This window comes from Poromitra crassiceps, assembly GCF_964638095.1.
Source record: "Poromitra crassiceps genome assembly, chromosome: 13".
NCBI classification, from domain to species: domain Eukaryota; kingdom Metazoa; phylum Chordata; class Actinopteri; order Beryciformes; family Melamphaidae; genus Poromitra; species Poromitra crassiceps.
Window position 1 is genome coordinate 33,662,085 of NC_139644.1, and position 17,946 is coordinate 33,680,030.

The 17,946-nt window shown below is 46.6% G+C and overlaps 1 protein-coding gene across 7 annotated transcripts in view; it reads left to right on the forward strand.

Moving 5' to 3' along the window:
- The window catches only part of nfixb (nuclear factor I/Xb), a 206,946-nt gene extending 191,372 nt beyond the window's left edge, over positions 1 to 15,574 (forward strand). For 5 of the 7 annotated variants that reach the window (XM_083650290.1, XM_083650293.1, XM_083650291.1 and 2 more), the window contains 2 exons: positions 2,446 to 2,537; positions 9,964 to 15,574. In XM_083650290.1, the coding sequence (XP_083506416.1) occupies positions 2,446 to 2,517 (72 nt within the window). In that variant the 3' untranslated portion in view covers positions 2,518 to 2,537; positions 9,964 to 15,574. Of the gene's footprint in view, positions 1 to 678; positions 827 to 2,445; positions 2,538 to 9,963 lie in introns of all 7 variants that reach the window. The other 2 variants (XR_014553305.1, XM_083650295.1) reach the window with 2 other exon arrangements.
- Positions 15,575 to 17,946: the final 2,372 nt, after the last annotated feature.

A 17,946-nucleotide genomic window follows, 5' to 3' on the forward strand; every position in this document is an offset into this window, starting at 1 on the left:
CAGTTGCTCTACAAATCTTTGTATTGTCTCTTGTCGATGTCATTTTGCCGTTTTTCCGTTTCAGACCCCGACGTTCCCCCTTTTTATTCTGTTTTGCTCCGCCCACCCCCTCAGAAGTTATAACCATCAGCACGAAAGTCAACCAATCACAGCACACTTCAGTCAAGCATACGTGTTCCGTCTCGTGTCATTGTGTTTCTGTTCTTGAGTGTTTCAGTTGGGGTTGGGTTGTTTGGTGCTGGTATTGTCGGTGTTGTCGTGCTTGTGTAGACGAGTATTCTCCCATGGTTTTGATTTGTTGCCATGTTATGGACGAACCCAACCAGTAATTCGCTCACTCCCCTCCTCCTCCTCCACCCACCACGGACCACCCTTGTGGGACCCCCTCAACCCCTTTCCTCAAGCTCCAGCCCCACTCCTACCAAACCCTGTGGTGATTATTATTTTTTACACCTCCATAAAAGATGCAGTGCACACACATCATTCCTTTGGTTGCTGTTTCCACCTCCTCCTCCTCCTCTTCCTCCTCCTCCTCCTCCTCCTCCTCCTTCCACCATTGCCACTCCCTCCGTCATGGATGTGTTTTTGGACCTGGCCTCCCGAGCTGCATCCTCTCTCATTCCGTGTCTGCGGCTTTGTCACTTGTCGCCCTCCTGACCCTGTTTGTGTTGTCTGCAGCCAAACGGGAGCGGCCAGAGCAAAATGCCAGGCTCCTTCTTGCTGCCTCCACCTCCCCCAGTGGCCCGCCCAGTGCCCCTCCCTATGCCCGACTCTAAACCCAGCAGCACGCCCCCTGATGGCGGACTCCACTCGCCCACATCTCCGTGTAAGTGACCCCGCAGAGACCGCAATCAGAACCAAACAAAAAACAAAAAACAAACATGCGAGAACCCCCACCCCCCTCCAGTGAAATGACCCCTGCCATGTGTCTTCCACCAACTGCGTGCCATCATTGCTCCTGTGTATCCAACATCTCACCTCTGTTAACCCTTGGAAGGCTATCGAAGCCACAAATAGCATGGAGCCCATGCGTATAAGTAGGTTAAACAGCAAGGCCACCAGAGATTTGGTGAGAGATGTCCTTCATAACGGACTCCTGTGGGGTTCCTCAGGGTTCTGTATTAGGCCCACTGACTCACTCCGTCAGCGTAAGTGGTCCTACTTGTTGAGGGACACGAGCGCCGTTCTCCAACGCCCGTGTTTCTCCTGTGTGTCATTGAAGCCACATCACCACCCTGGTTCCTTCTCCTTTTTAAATCCTTTTTTTTTTTTCTTCATCCTGCTGGACTCACCAGCAGGCCCCCCATGAGAAGCCTTCTGAAATCTCGAGGATAATTTGATCAGTTACTTCTTGTTTGTGCAGGGCACAAATTTAGGGCAGTTTATTTTAAGGTGGACTCCAAAAGATGACACCCCAGTTTCTCTGCTCAAAAGAATTTGAGACATCAAAGCAATATTTTGATTCGTTCTTGACACTTTTTAGTTGAACTTATTTCCGCTTCTTTTGATTTTGGAGCTGCAGGCCTAGATGCTGGTGGTTGTTTGTTTGGTCCTTGTTCATTAGGTTAGGCAGAGTCAGTGGGGGGTTGTTCAGGCTGAAGAAGTGTATCACAGATGGGAGTCTGTCCAAACATGTGGCTTTTCTCACAATAGGTTTGTGTTTCTCACCTGTGATATGAGGGGCACTGGACGGAGCACGTGCTATTTTCTTTTTTTCTTCTTTTTTCTTTTAGCTTACCTTCAATTTTAGTGTTGATTTGTTTTTTCAACCCCCAGTCAGTGTCTCAAAGTCTTTTATGTCTTATGTATGTCACTGATTCTTAAAAAGACATGGATGTATACTGTATATGTCCATGCCACTAATTTACACACAGAAATGCTCGTTCTTTCTTCTCCTCTGTCTCTCTTGTTGTCTCTCTCTCTTTCTCGCACACAAACAGACTCACATATTATGCAAATGTCGTCACAATCCTCAAGCCAATCCTGTGCCATGTTTGCAGGAGTGCATGTGACTGCCTTCATGTTGGAGTCCGTAGGGAACATGTGACTGCCTTCATGTTGGAGTCCGTAGGGAACTTCAAACTGCCCTAAATTTGTTAGAGACTTTGATGCCGATGGGTTTGAAATGTCCCTGACTGATCCTCAATGTCAGGATCCTGCTGCGCTCAATTCCGACGAGTTCATCCGTGGGATTTAACTTGCCGCTCGGGGAGATCGAAGTTTACATGGCGAAGTTTGGCATACCTCTCTATAGGATTTTGATGACCTTAATGAGATAAAGCAGTATTTCCAGAAAGACTAAAACGCACGTATGCATTGTATACGTATTCGCCAAAATCATCTACTGTCATGGTCACGGAGGAAGAAGTGTTGCATCTTATCACATGTTGAGATGCTACAGGAGGTTTCATTACTGGATTGTCTGCTCTCTTTCTGTTTGTGTAGCATACTCCACGCCAGGCGCCACAGCTCCCAACAGGTTTGTCGGCATCGGATCACGGGACAACAACTTTCTGAACATCCCGCAGCAGACACAGGTACGCAGCAGACACAGGTACACAGCAGACACAGGTACACAGCAGACACAGGTACACAGCAGACACAGGTACACAGCAGACACAGGTACACAGCAGACACAGGTACACAGCAGACACAGGTACACACGACACAGGTAGACAGCAGACACAGGTACACAACAGACACAGGTACACAACAGACACAGGTACACAACAGACACAGGTACACAACAGACACAGGTACACAACAGACACAGGTACACAACAGACACAGGTACACAACAGACACAGGTACGCAGCAGACACAGGTATGCAGCAGACACAGGTACACAGCAGACACAGGTATGCAGCAGACACAGGTACACAGCAGACACAGGTATGCAGCAGACACAGGTATGCGTCCTCTGCCTCGTCAGCAGACACAGGTATGCATCCTCTGCCTCGTCAGCAGACACAGGTATGCATCCTCTGCCTTGTGTCAACCGGCCCAACAACTGTCGGGCTATACAATAAGCTTTGTGTCTGAGTGGTGTGTGAAAGTGAGAGCAAGCTAGCATGTGTGCAAAGGAAACTTGTCTGTTTTCATTGTGATTATTGGTCGAACACAGGAAACTTTCTTCGGCTGCGTGGCTGCGTGCCAAAATATTTCTTATTCCCTCACTCCCTAAGAACATGCTGCCGCTTCCTCTGACTCTGCTCTCGTTCCACCCGCAGTGCTTTACTGTACTGTGTGCTTTACTATATGTGTGTGCTTTACTGTACTGTACATGTGCTTTACTGTACTGTGTGTGTGCTTTACTGTACTGTGTGTGCTTTACTGTACTGTGTGTGCTGTACTGTACATGTGCTTTACTGTACTGTGTGTGCTTTACTGTACTGTGTGTGCTTTACTGTACTGTGTGTGCTGTACTGTACGTGTGCTTTACTGTACTGTGTGTGCTTTACTGTACTGTGTGTGCTTTACTGTACTGTGTGTGCTGTACTGTACATGTGCTTTACTGTACTGTGTGTGCTTTACTGTACTGTGTGTGCTTTACTGTACTGTGTGTGCTGTACTGTACGTGTGCTTTACTGTACTGTGTGTGCTTTACTGTACTGTGTGTGCTTTACTGTACTGTGTGTGCTTTACTGTACTGTGTGTGCTGTACTGTACGTGTGCTTTACTGTACTGTGTGTGCTTTACTGTACTGTGTGTGCTTTACTGTACTGTGTGTGCTTTACTGTACTGTGTGTGCTTTACTGTACTGTGTGTGCTGTACTGTACGTGTGCTTTACTGTACTGTGTGTGCTTTACTGTACTGTGTGTGCTTTACTGTACGTGTGTGCTTTACTGTACGTGTGTGCTTTACTGTACGTGTGTGCTTTACTGTACGTGTGTGCTTTACTGTACTGTGTGTGCTTTACTGTACTGTGTGCTTTACTGTACTGTGTGTGCTTTACTGTACTGTGTGTGTGCTCTACTGTACGTGTGTGCTGTACTGTACGTGTGCTTTACTGTATGTGTGTGTGCTTTACTGTACGTGTGCTTTACTGTATGTGTGTGTGCTTTACTGTACTGTGTGTGCTTTACTGTACGTGTGCTTTACTGTACTGTGTGTGCTTTACTGTACGTGTGTGCTTTACTGTACGTGTGTGCTTTACTGTACGTGTGCTTTACTGTACTGTGTGTGCTTTACTGTACTGTGTGTGCTTTACTGTATGTGTGTGTGCTTTACTGTACTGTGTGTGCTTTACTGTACGTGTGCTTTACTGTACTGTGTGTGCTTTACTGTACGTGTGTGCTTTACTGTACGTGTGTGCTTTACTGTACGTGTGCTTTACTGTACTGTGTGTGCTTTACTGTACTGTGTGTGCTTTACTGTACTGTGTGTGCTTTACTGTACGTGTGCTTTACTGTACTGTGTGTGCTTTACTGTACGTGTGCTTTACTGTACGTGTGTGCTTTACTGTACTGTGTGCTTTACTGTACATGTGTGCTTTACTGTATGTGTGTGCTTTACTGTATGTGTGTGCTTTACTGTACTGTGTGCTTTACTGTATGTGTGTGCTTTACTGTACTGTGTGTGCTTTACTGTATGTGTGTGCTTTACTGTATGTGTGTGCTTTACTGTACTGTGTGCTTTACTGTACTGTGTGCTTTACTGTACTGTGTGTGCTTTACTGTACTGTGTGTGCTTTACTGTACGTGTGTGCTTTACTGTACGTGTGCTTTACTGTACTGTGTGTGCTTTACTGTATGTGTGTGCTTTACTGTACGTGTGTGCTTTACTGTACTGTGTGTGCTTTACTGTACGTGTGTGCTTTACTGTACGTGTGCTTTACTGTACTGTGTGTGCTTTACTGTACGTGTGCTTTACTGTACGTGTGTGCTTTACTGTACTGTGTGTGCTTTACTGTACTGTGTGTGCTTTACTGTATGTGTGTGCTTTACTGTATGTGTGTGCTTTACTGTACTGTGTGTGCTTTACTGTACGTGTGTGCTTTACTGTACGTGTGCTTTACTGTACTGTGTGTGCTTTACTGTACGTGTGCTTTACTGTACTGTGTGTGCTTTACTGTACGTGTGCTTTACTGTACTGTGTGTGCTTTACTGTACGTGTGCTTTACTGTACTGTGTGTGCTTTACTGTACTGTGTGTGCTTTACTGTACTGTGTGCTTTACTGTACTGTGTGTGCTTTACTGTACTGTGTGTGCTTTACTGTACGTGTGTGCTTTACTGTATGTGTGCTTTACTGTACGTGTGCTTTACTGTACGTGTGCTTTACTGTACGTGTGCTTTACTGTACTGTGTGTGCTTTACTGTACTGTGTGTGCTTTACTGTACTGTGTGTGCTTTACTGTACTGTGTGTGCTTTACTGTACTGTGTGTGCTTTACTGTACTGTGTGCTTTACTGTACTGTGTGTGCTTTACTGTACTGTGTGTGCTTTACTGTACGTGTGTGCTTTACTGTATGTGTGCTTTACTGTACGTGTGCTTTACTGTACGTGTGCTTTACTGTACTGTGTGTGTGCTTTACTGTACTGTGTGTGCTTTACTGTACTGTGTGTGCTTTACTGTACTGTGTGTGTGCTTTACTGTACTGTGTGTGCTTTACTGTAATGTGTGTGCTTTACTGTACGTGTGCTTTACTGTACTGTGTGTGTGCTTTACTGTACGTGTGCTTTACTGTACTGTGTGTGTGCTTTACTGTACTGTGTGTGCTTTACTGTACTGTGTGTGTGCTTTACTGTACGTGTGCTTTACTGTACTGTGTGTGCTTTACTGTACGTGTGCTTTACTGTACTGTGTGTGTGCTTTACTGTACGTGTGCTTTACTGTACTGTGTGTGTGCTTTACTGTACTGTGTGTGCTTTACTGTAATGTGTGTGCTTTACTGTACGTGTGCTTTACTGTACTGTGTGTGTGCTTTACTGTACGTGTGCTTTACTGTACTGTGTGTGCTGTACTGTACGTGTGTGCTTTACTGTACGTGTGTGCTTTACTGTACTGTGTGCTTTACTGTACTGTGTGTGCTTTACTGTACATGTGCTTTACCATATGTGCTCAACTGCCCTCTCCCTGTTTATTTGGCACATATGCCTCCCCTTCAGGCAGCAGGGCTTCTCCCTCACTGCCTTTTCTCGCTACCTCTTGCCTTAACTCCCCCCTCCCTCTCGTTAGCTTTGTCCCACTCTGTTCTCCCTCCCTCTCATTCATTCTCTCTATATCTCTGCCTCTTATTTTCTCTCTCTCTCTGCTCTCTCTCTCACCCTCTCCTTCCTTCCCCTCACCACACTGTCTCTCTCTCTCCGCTCTCTCTCTCTCTCACACCCTCTCCTTCCTTCCCCTCACCATGTGTCTCTCTCTCTCTCTCTCACCCTCTCCTTCCTTCCCCTCACCACACTGTCTCTCTCTCTCCGCTCTCTCTCTCTCACCCTCTCCTTCCTTCCCCTCACCACACTGTCTCTCTCTCTCTCCGCTCTCTCTCCCCCTCTCCTTCCTTCCCCTCACCACACTGTCTCTCTCTCTCTCCGCTCTCTCTCCCCCTCTCCTTCCTTCCCCTCACCACACTGTCTCTCTCTCTCTCCGCTCTCTCTCCCCCTCTCTTTCCTTCCCCTCACCACACTGTCTCTCTCTCTCTCCGCTCTCTCTCCCCCTCTCCTTCCTTCCCCTCACCACACTGTCTCTCTCTCTCTCTCTCTCTCTCTCTCACCCTCTCCTTCCTTCCCCTCACCACACTGTCTCTCTCTCTCCGCTCTCTCTCTCGCCCTCTCCTTCCTTCCCCTCACCACACTGTCTCTCTCTCTGCTCTCTCTCTCACCCTCTCCTTCCTTCCCCTCACCACACTGTCTCTCTCTCTCCGCTCTCTCTCTCACCCTCTCCTTCCTTCCCCTCACCACACTGTCTCTCTCTCTCTCTCTCTCACCCTCTCCTTCCTTCCCCTCACCACACTGTCTCTCTCTCTCTCTCTCTCCGCTCTCTCTCTCTCACCCTCTCCTTCCTTCCCCTCACCACACGGTCTCTCTCTCTCTCTCTCTCTCTCTCTCACCCTCTCCTTCCTTCCCCTCACCACACGGTCTCTCTCTCTCTCTCTCTCTCTCTCTCACCCTCTCCTTCCTTCCCCTCACCACACTGTCTCTCTCTCTCTCTCTCTCTCTCTCACCCTCTCCTTCCTTCCCCTCACCACACTGTCTCTCTCTCTCTCTCTCTCTCTCTCACCCTCTCCTTCCTTCCCCTCACCACACTGTCTCTCTCTCTCTCCACTCTCTCTCTCTCACCCTCTCCTTCCTTCCCCTCACCACACTGTCTCTCTCTCTCTCCACTCTCTCTCTCTCACCCTCTCCTTCCTTCCCCTCACCACACGGTCTCTCTCTCTCTCTCTCTCTCTCTCTCTCACCCTCTCCTTCCTTCCCCTCACCACACTGTCTCTCTCTCTCTCTCTCTCTCTCTCTCTCTCACCCTCTCCTTCCTTCCCCTCACCACACTGTCTCTCTCTCTCTCTCTCTCTCACCCTCTCCTTCCTTCCCCTCACCACACTGTCTCTCTCTCTCCGCTCTCTCTCTCACCCTCTCCTTCCTTCCCCTCACCACACTGTCTCTCTCTCTCTCTCTCTCTCACCCTCTCCTTCCTTCCCCTCACCACACTGTCTCTCTCTCTCTCTCTCTCCGCTCTCTCTCTCTCACCCTCTCCTTCCTTCCCCTCACCACACGGTCTCTCTCTCTCTCTCTCTCTCTCTCTCTCACCCTCTCCTTCCTTCCCCTCACCACACGGTCTCTCTCTCTCTCTCTCTCTCTCTCACCCTCTCCTTCCTTCCCCTCACCACACTGTCTCTCTCTCTCTCTCTCTCTCTCACCCTCTCCTTCCTTCCCCTCACCACACTGTCTCTCTCTCTCTCCACTCTCTCTCTCTCACCCTCTCCTTCCTTCCCCTCACCACACTGTGTCTCTCTCTCTCTCTCCGCTCTCTCTCTCTCACCCTCTCCTTCCTTCCTCTCACCACACTGTCTCTCTCTCTCTCTCTCTCTCTCACCCTCTCCTTCCTTCCCCTCACCACACTGTCTCTCTCTCTCTGCTCTCTCTCTCACCCTCTCCTTCCTTCCTCTCACCACACTGTCTCTCTCTCTCTCTCTCTCACCCTCTCCTTCCTTCCCCTCACCACACTGTCTCTCTCTCTCTCTGCTCTCTCTCTCACCCTCTCCTTCCTTCCCCTCACCACACTGTCTCTCTCTCTCCGCTCTCTCTCTCTCTCTCTCTCCGCTCTCTCTCTCACCCTCTCCTTCCTTCCCCTCACCACACTGCGTCTCGTTCATATGCCTCCTCCATTACCCACAGCACTTTTCTCATTAGTGTCCAACCACACCCGCCTGGAGCCAGCTCAGCTCAGCTCAGCTCAGCTCAACACATGGAAACCATCTGAAACTGCTCTGCTGATCCCTCCCTTGTTGCTCTGCCCTCCATTCTCGCACTTTCTCTCTCCCCTCTTCTCCACGTTTCCCTCTCTCCTTTCTGCCCCTCCGCCCTGCGCTCTTTTTCCTTTCTCCCCTATATCTCCTTTCCTCCCTCGCTTTTCTCTCGCCCGCTCGGTTTTTCTTCTTCTCGTTTTTAACGCGACCGACTGGCCCGATTTGAACTAACCCTCCACTCCGAGTGCTTCTCTTCTTTTCCACCCTATTAACTTAATACCCTTAATAAAAAATGTGAATCTGGTTGACTCATTGTAAAATAATTGAGTTCCTCTCCTCAGATCCCCTTGTGTTTGTTTTTATACACACGTTCCCTAATGCTCAATGCCTCGGAGGGAGAGAACGTCTGCAGCAGTATGGTTTTACTTTCCCAGGCACAACCAAAATATACAGCGGAGCATTAATTGGTTGCATGTGCCGCTCAGAAAATGACACTGTAAGCATAATGATCTACTAAAAAAAATGGACAGACTAATAGACAAAGGCCTTGTCAGAAGTGTGGTGGCTATGGGACAAGCCGGAGACAAACTTCTCACACACTGACAAACAGCGGGCTCCATGTGCCCTCTAGTGGCAAAAGGGAGACACTGCACCCAAAGAGGAAAGGAGATAATGACAGGGCAGGAAGAGAAGCAGGGAAACGGAGGGAACAGAGCGACAGAGTTTCGGCCCTCGGAGAAGTCACGTCCCGGCCGTCTCGTCACCCCCGGCAACCAGACATGATGTCATAGCCAGTTGATCTTGAATTTGAGAAGGGGTTTGCTCGAAAGAAAAGAGGGTGGTCACTCTCCACTGCCAAGGATTTAGTGGGAGATAGATGGATTGTGTGTGTGTGCGTGTGTGTGTGTCTGTGTGTGTGTGTGTGTGTGTGTGTGTGTGTGTGTGTAAGAGCATACACAGAGAGAGAGAGAGAGAGTAACTAAGAAGGGAAAAGTTACAAAGCCCGGGGGCTGCTGGGACAGTGCCCAGGGGAGCGGGGTAGCTGAGGAGGGCAGGAGGCAGAAGGGGGGTATTCAAGCGACCTGTTAGAGTCAAACCAAACAAAAGGCTTCTTCCCTGGAGGCCTGGAGTCGTTTCCAAGGCTTGACTTGCAGAATGTTGGCACATTAGCCCACAGTGGCAGATCGTGCGGGCCAGGCAGGCCAGCCAACACCAGCCACACTGACCCAGTTCTGCTCCCTGCTCACACTGAGCGGGAGGAACCCAATCCCAAGACTGCAAGAGCAACAGGGAGCACCAGACTGCTATCCTCCTGCTGCTGCTGCTGCTTGGCCATTAGTAGCCATTCATGACATACTGTACATCACCACAGAAACACACTGAATGAATGGGAATAGCCGGGCTAGTAGCCCAGAAATCTGTGTTTTTTGTGTGCTTTTCTTTGGGATGTGTATGAACCTCTAGTGGCCAAAAGTCAACACGGTGCATGTTTCACCTGCGTATTTACTCACATACAGTATAACTGGTTCTGACACCCCCCTTTGTCTCTTTCTTCTCTTCCAGTCTTGGTTCCTCTGACAAGACCTGTGCGCAAACCAGCAACTATAGAATTCTTTCTTTACAATCAGAAATAGAAAAAACAGAGAAACAACCCACAGGATAATTGCCCTCCAACCAACCCACCGGGCCGGCCCTTACAGTATGTCTCACCTAGTCTCAAATATAACCAACGCAGCCAGGACATCTCAGCAGCATGACGCTTTTAGAGGAACTCTGGACTCACTTGCCCAGTAAGAGGGAAAGCCCCGTTTGAAGCATGGATGGATGGACCAGAGGATGGCAGGTCATGATGAAGAAGGGTAGGAGGACGAGCAGCCGCGAGCAGCAGACATCTCTCCTGAAAGCAGTGAACCAGCAGCAACACACAGCAACACAAGAGGAGCCCGACGAGGGAGGGGGGGGAAAAGACGGTCAACTTCTTCTATGTCATGAGGATAGCATTGTGCAATGAATGGCTAAGGAAATCAACTGTCTGACCGTCAGGTTTCCACGACGACACATACACGCTAACAAACAGGTCAACGCAACGGCGTGAACTTAGAAATTAAAAGTTAAGCTTCGACGCCTGACCAGCAATCAAGCCACACCCCGATAAAGCAAAGACAACAATTTGGTTTCCAAATGAACGCTGCAGTCCATACTAATGTGATGTCTGTCATCACTACTGTGATGTCTGTCATCACCCCAAAACCAACGCAAACGTCTCCAAAATTGACCAATGTTTCTCTCCTTCTGAACAACCATTGACTTGATAAAGACCCCTCACCCCTTAACTACTAACTAGAGCGAGACCATGCCAAAACATATCTTGATTATAAAGGTTGCACTACAAGCTGAATCAATTAACACTAATCTTATGATGTGCACTATTTACCTACAAGGCATGGGAGGTAAACCAGGCTTGCTATTATGAGTTTTAAAGGGAAAAACCATGGTACAAGAAGCCTTCACGTGGCCTCAAGCCCCATCGTTCAGTTCGGTTCAACAGCTTTGTTGGCCTCCGCTCACCGTCACACACCCCAGCACAGCAAGCCCCCACACGCAGGACCCCCAACACACACGCAGGCCCCCCAACACACACCCAGGAACAACAAGCCCCCACACCCAGGACACCCAGGAACCCCAACACACACCCAGCAACTCCAATCACAAAGATCACACACCCCAGCACAGCAAGCCCCCACACACCCAGGAACCCCAACACACGCCCAGGAACCCCAATCACAAAGATCACACAATCTGTGCCATGACCACAGCAACGATACAATTAGTGTTGAGTTTGATTTTGAAACACAAACACACACACTGTGGCTCAGTCTCACTGTTTAGATTGTAATCGATAGGTGGTCTTATTGTACATCATGTTTTCAGTTTTTTTCTATGCACACAAGCCTAGTAAATGATCCATTTGATTACCGTAGATACCCAAACCAACATGAACAACTGAAAAGTACATTGAGCAAAATCCTCTTCAATACTGACCATTTTCACCACCACCAAAATAGACGGCCGCGCGATTGGTTCCCCCCTTTGCCCCCTTTTGTAATGTAGATTCATGATTTTGTTATCTCGTGTGTCTTCTCTTATTTGAATTTATTCCTTTGAATTTGTACTATTTTATAATTGTTTTGTATTTGAATGACAGCACCTTATAGAGAAAACACAGCAGGAAGAAGTGGGATGTGGAAACAGTGGGTGGCTGACCTGGATCAAACACTATTATGCAAACACTTTGTAATCGTTTGCTTTTGCCTTCTCAGGTGCCAGACGGGTGTGTGTCTGCCGCACGGGATGATGCAATGCGGTTGAGACAATCACAGGAAAGTATTTGATGTACTTTTCTGGGATTGACAACTTGACCTGTCACCATCTTAGCCGTTCAGATGCGGTAACCCACAGCGGTCTGGCGCTCTGTGTGGCTCAAGAAAAAGTAAAAAAAAACACGATTTGCAACTAGCCTACTTGTTTGAGCCAGGTGAGGTGGGTGGTGGTGTTGGCTGGTGGTGGTGATGTTAGGCCAGGTGTGAGGTAGTTGTACAAGAAGAAAACAGAACCAAGGAGGTAAGGTTGCTGAAGATGGGACCCAGAGAAAGAGAGCGAGCTGCTCTTCCTTCTGTCTCCCTGACGTTTACCCTGTTGTTTACACTCCCAGAAGGCCGCTGCTCCAAGAGCGGAGAGAGCCATGCTGCGGAGCAAAATGAATATGTGACATATCTGTCTGTCTTTGGCGAGGGGAGGAGGGCCCCCAGAGGCTAGCGAGAGAGAAGGGTCAAACCCGGGCGGCCATTTTGGTCCACATGATCAGGAACTCCCACCCTCCCCCCCCCCCCCCCCCCCCCTACGCAAACCAGCGATTTTGACTAAACCGTGTGTGACTCAATGAGCCCTTACAGATCAAAACTGCACTAAAGTGATCATGCCAGCCAACCTTGTGAGACGCGTTGCTTTTGTAGAACGGATTAGAAGGACCACCACTTTGTTAGTTGACAGCTCACCACCCGTTCAAATCAATGGAGTCAGTTGACAGCTCACCACCCATTCAAATCTATGGACGACTTACTGGGACGGACACACACTTGTAGAGCACAGAACGCCACTTCTTCAACACACTCAAAATGTATTGGGAGCACTCACTCTTCATGCACACACAGCCCCCCGTGCCAGATTGAATTTCAAAGGGAAGTCTTAAATATAGACAATCTGAGGAGGCCTTTTATGGTTTTTAATCATTGTATATCAAACCCCCCCCCCCCAACCCCCCCCCCCCCCCGCCATTACCCCGTGTATTTTCACTTGGATTAAATGATTTCTGAAGTAAAAAAAAAAAAAAAAAGACAGAAAATCAATTAAAATCACCCCACCCAACCTCACAAAATAACTGGACTGCCTGGCCATGTTCTTCACTGCAGGGAAACAAACATAGTTGGCCAGCCGACTGGCGACCATCTCATCAGCTTCGTAGAGAGACCTAGCTCTGCTGCGTTCACACTCACCATGGCTACGGTGATTTCTTTTCTAATCTATGGAAGTGCCTCTCTATTCCCATTATGCAATTTGTCCAACATGAATTCAGGTTCTTTTTCTCACATATATAAGCTATAGTGAATGGTGAAATTTTATGTCGGGAGAGGAAAACGGCGACAGCTCACTAGATAATCGCAAGCATCTTTATATATAATACACATATATATTTATAGATATATACATTTTTTTATTTGCAAGATAAGCTCTGTGGCAGTCTAGTTATTTTTTGAAGCATGGCGTGCATCGCACAGTCATAGGATGCATCTCAAAAACCGCTGATTTGAGCTCAAGTACCAGTCCCTGAACCCACACTTGCATTAAATAGCAAAAAAAAACACACAAAAATCCATGGCAAAAACAATAGATACATAGATAACAACAGTAAATGATAATGTAGTTGAGGATAAATTAGATGTTGGTTTTTCTTTCTTGTTTTGATGGGAAGTATTGTTATTGAAACTAAATGATGTATGTTGATTGAGCCATGTGCAATGCCTTGGTAGAGGAATTGTGTTTGTCTGTTAGAGACTGTTTGAGGGTGTCAAGAGAAAAGAGGGAAAACCCTCTGTTTTTTTGTTTTCAAGTCCACGTGCTCCGGGACTCTAAATACGAGGGCGGAGAGAGAGAGAAAAATCCCAGTCTTTGTAAGTTTGGGGAAATTGTTTTTAATTTCCTTTTTTGTTTTTGTTTTTCCTTTATCGCTTTTTTTATGAAAAAAACATTTGTAATGATTTGTTTTCAAAATGTGGGAGGGCTGAAGGAACAATTTTGCAAAACATAAACTATATATCAACTATGAACTGGTGCTTTCTACAGAATAAAGTACATTCAAACTCTATTATACATAAATCATAATAATAATAAACAAAATTAAGTGTTATCATAAAACAAATTTTAGGAAAAACATGCATTATTCTATTTCTCTTTTTGTATTTACCGAGGGGGGGAGGGGTTCATTGTATGAAAAGGTTGTTGTGACAAAAGGCATTTTTCCCCCAACCTTGACACCATAGCATGAGGGGAGCTCCTGGGGGAAGCGCCAGGCAGCGGCAGCGCACTGTGGCTACGTTACGCGGGTGGCTGATATTAGATCACCACCAGCCATCCTTTTGTAAAGTCTCTCCAGACTATTTCATCTTGTTATCCAGCTTGTGGGGCACATCGTAAAGACACTGTCCCAACACAAGGGATCATAACATTGGACAAAGACAAGATCTTCCCCAATCTGGGAGATGCACTAGTATGGTTTCCCCATTTAAAAAAGAAAAGTGTTGAATGTGTCTTGTTTGGCGAGACAGGAGCTGTATTGTGTAATTGATTTATTTTCTTCTTTAGTAGGTGTAATTGACTAGTAGATTCCTGTCTCTCAAAGCAAACTGTGAGAGGGAATTTGAGGGTGCTGTCAGTCATAAATTCAATATCAACGTGAACCCCCTCCCCCTTTCCCCTCCACACACACATACACACACACACACACACCCCACCCCACCCAACTCCCTGAAATCTCCCACTGTAAATGATTCTAAATATTTGTTTGGTGATGTAGTGTTAATAGACTCAGAGCATCTTAAAGGTTGTCCCTAAAAAGTGCCTTTTGTTCACAGATTCCATCTTGTAATCCTGAGTGCCCGTCTCTCAAAAGCTAAAAAAAATAATAATAATAAACAAAAAAAGTCCCCTCCTTCATACTTCTTCTATATCCACTTATTTCTCTTCCTCTCTTCTTCGAGCTTTTCAAAGCAGTATACATAGTACTAAAGGAAATTGGTGTGATTTAGTTCCTCTTTTTATTGATGAATAATTAAGAAAATAAAAAAAGCAAAAAAAAAATTCAAAAAAAAAAAGCCAAAAAAAGGTAATTTCTGTCTTGCTTCTCTTCCTCTGTATCTTGTCTTCTGTCTATCTTGGACACTGGAGTAGTCTGTAGCCGCGTACCCTCCCCCCACACGTCTCCTTTATCCCTTTCTCTGAACGGAGGGGTAAAAAAAAAAAAAAGAATACGCAATTTTTTTTGTCTGAGCAGAATGCAGTTAGCTCACATGTTATTCTTGTCTGTACGCTTCACATTGTATTACCATACCCATCTCTTCAGCTTCTCCATTCAACAGCTAATGTAAGTGAACAAGTTACACCGCTGGGCTCTGGGCAGTGCTGAGGCCAGGGGGGCGGCGGTCACGGGGGCACAAAGTGTTTTTGTTTTTTTTGTTTTTTTTTTGGGGTGCAATCAATGACAAATCAATCATCCACTGTGGTGTTGGGGGCGGGGCGACGCACTCATAGGAACCTCCCTCTGACTGGGGCGAGGGAGATGGCCAGTGGGGCTGCTAGCATAGGCAGGTTTGTTTGTAATTCTTGTTTCTATCTATTTATTTTTTTATAATTGAATTTGGATTTGCTTCTTTTTTTTTTCATTGTTATTGCGTTATCTTAGACAGCAGTAAGACGCTGCAGTGAGACCGTCAATTATGCACCTTTCTAGTGGTTGAATGAGACCAGCTATTTAAAAAAAGAAAAAAGAACAAAAAAAAAAACATGGGGGAAAAATGTAACTGAAATGACTCTTAAGCACCTTATTAACGGACTGGTTCCAGAGCAGGGAAGAGACTGAAAGGCTCGCATTTAGTACAATCATATAAAAGCACGTTAACAACACATCGCTTCACAATATTGTATCAATTCACCGCCATTCTAAATTCACAGTGAACGAACGACACATTGACCAAAGTGATATGGTTCCAAAAGCTGTACAGCACACTATCCAGTAGATGTAGGTGTCTCAAGGCGAGCCCCTTGGAATTCCACCAGCAAAATCAAGTGCAGGCTTGATGCCAGAGCCTATTCCTTGTTTCCTGCAAAACAAACAAAACAAAAAATATGCAAGTTTTTATTTTATTTTTTCTTCATCAAAGCGAGTGAAGCCAGCAGCAGTATTATCAATTAAGCCTTGACAAGTGAAAGCGCCACAGTTGAGAAGCCATATCAAAGAGATGAACAGGTTGCACAGAGCAGAGTGTGGTGTGTGTTTTGTTGGGGGGGGGGAAGGGGGGGCAGTATCTGCCCCTGCACCAGAGAGAAAGAGAGAGGGAGTCACAGAGAGCTCAGTCTGACCCTGTGCCTGGCCAATCCATGGTTTTATTTTCCTTGGGGGTTTGTTTGTTTTGAACACGTTTTGTAGGGCGCTGGGCGGTGTTTTAGTGACGTGTAGACTGAGCCCCATGGCTGGCCTAACCCCTCCCCTCTGGCCTGCCCCCACACCACACGCCTAAGAGCGCCCCTCCCTCCCAGCCCCTTCGGAAGAGCACCCACCCACCCCCGCCCCGCCTCAGAGAGACACCTCCCAGAGCCCATGGTGAAATGCATGTGTTAATTACAGTTTCTTTTCCATAATAAGAAAAAAAACACAGTTTGAAAAGAGCAACACCTTTACTTGATTGAATAAAAGGATGTTCTTGACTGTATCCTGTCTGTGTCCGTCTAGCTTATTACTCTGTGGTTTGTGTGGTGGATGGAGAGCTGTGTGTCACAGGTTTCAACCCAGTAGTTAGGAATTGTTCCCACACCTTAATGGTAAATCATCTCTTAGTCCTCTGTGACAGTATTTTCCTGTGTGTACCCTCTAACACATACCCGCCACACAGGGTATGTTGCCCATGTGTGCTTTATTGTAACGTTCAGTCAGAACTCATTCATAATTAAGCCCATAGTTAATGAACTAATCATGTACAAAACACACACACACAGTCACATATTTTATATACTGTATATGTTGTAAGCCTAATTTTTGCCATCACAGCTGCTTTTTACATGTATGGGATAATACAGGCTAATATACAATGTGTCCCAAGCTCTGAGTCATTATAAACTCAATTAGCTACAGAAGCTAATGTTCACATTCAGTCCTTGTATATTTCTCTCATGTGTTCATCATTCCTTTCCTCATCTGTGTGTGTGTGATTGAGAAATGAATTGCAGGTGGTGTTCATCCTAATTGGCCTGGTCAGGTGTCAGATTGCTGCTGGCTGATTGGCTGGTGGAGAGCATTTAAGCCAGCTGATGCCATCCTGTCGCCCCTTGCTCTCCTCATTCCCAACGATGATGGCTGCTGTGCTGGCTGCTGTGTTCTGTCAGGTAGTAACTGTGTGTAGACCTACTTTAGTAGTTCTGCAGAACTTTATTAAGATGTGTCTTTATCTTGGTAGACCTGTGCAGTCTAAACTGTAAATAGTTACCTTCCAGATCTACACTTTTGTACACTGTAAATAACACTTACCCAAGTAGCAGAAAGTAGGGGGAGAATCCCTTTAGTTTTTTGTAACATTTTCTGATGTTTATTTTGTAGGAGCTTATAGGTAAGAGCTGTGTCTCTTATTTAATCCATCATTTTCTTTTATTAGGTAAATTTAAGGTTGGGGATTAGTTTGATTGGTTAGTTGTGTTGGGGCCATGCTGTGCTCTGAAACTAAACCTGCTACTTGTGAACTTGTGATGGTGGTTTGGCTGATCATCCTTGGGAGTGGGAAGAGTGGGGGCACTTTGGTGTTGCGGTCCTGTTCCCCGAGGCCGGTTCCCAGAGGCCGGTTCCTAACATAATTGGGTGCTCGTCTGCTTTTCTCATTCGTCAGCACGTCGTCTGTGAGTGTGTGTATATATATATTTTATGTTTGTCTGGTGGGCAGTCTTTGTGCAGGTGGTAAATGGTGTTAGTCAAGGTGGCTTTGCATGGAGCTGAGGAAGCTCATGGTGGTAAAGCTGGTGGAGATGTTTGTTGGAGGAGGAGCCGGTCAGAGGGGACCAGTAAGACTGAGGAGGGGCGTGACAAGGCAGGGCCATCAGTAGCACCGTTTCCTCTTTCTGTGTAGACTATGCTACCCTACAAGAGTCCCGTCTCCGTACATAGACTTGCCTGTCACTCTGACTCCCAAGCCGTCTAAATCAGCGATACAGACGTATTTACAAGTGTCA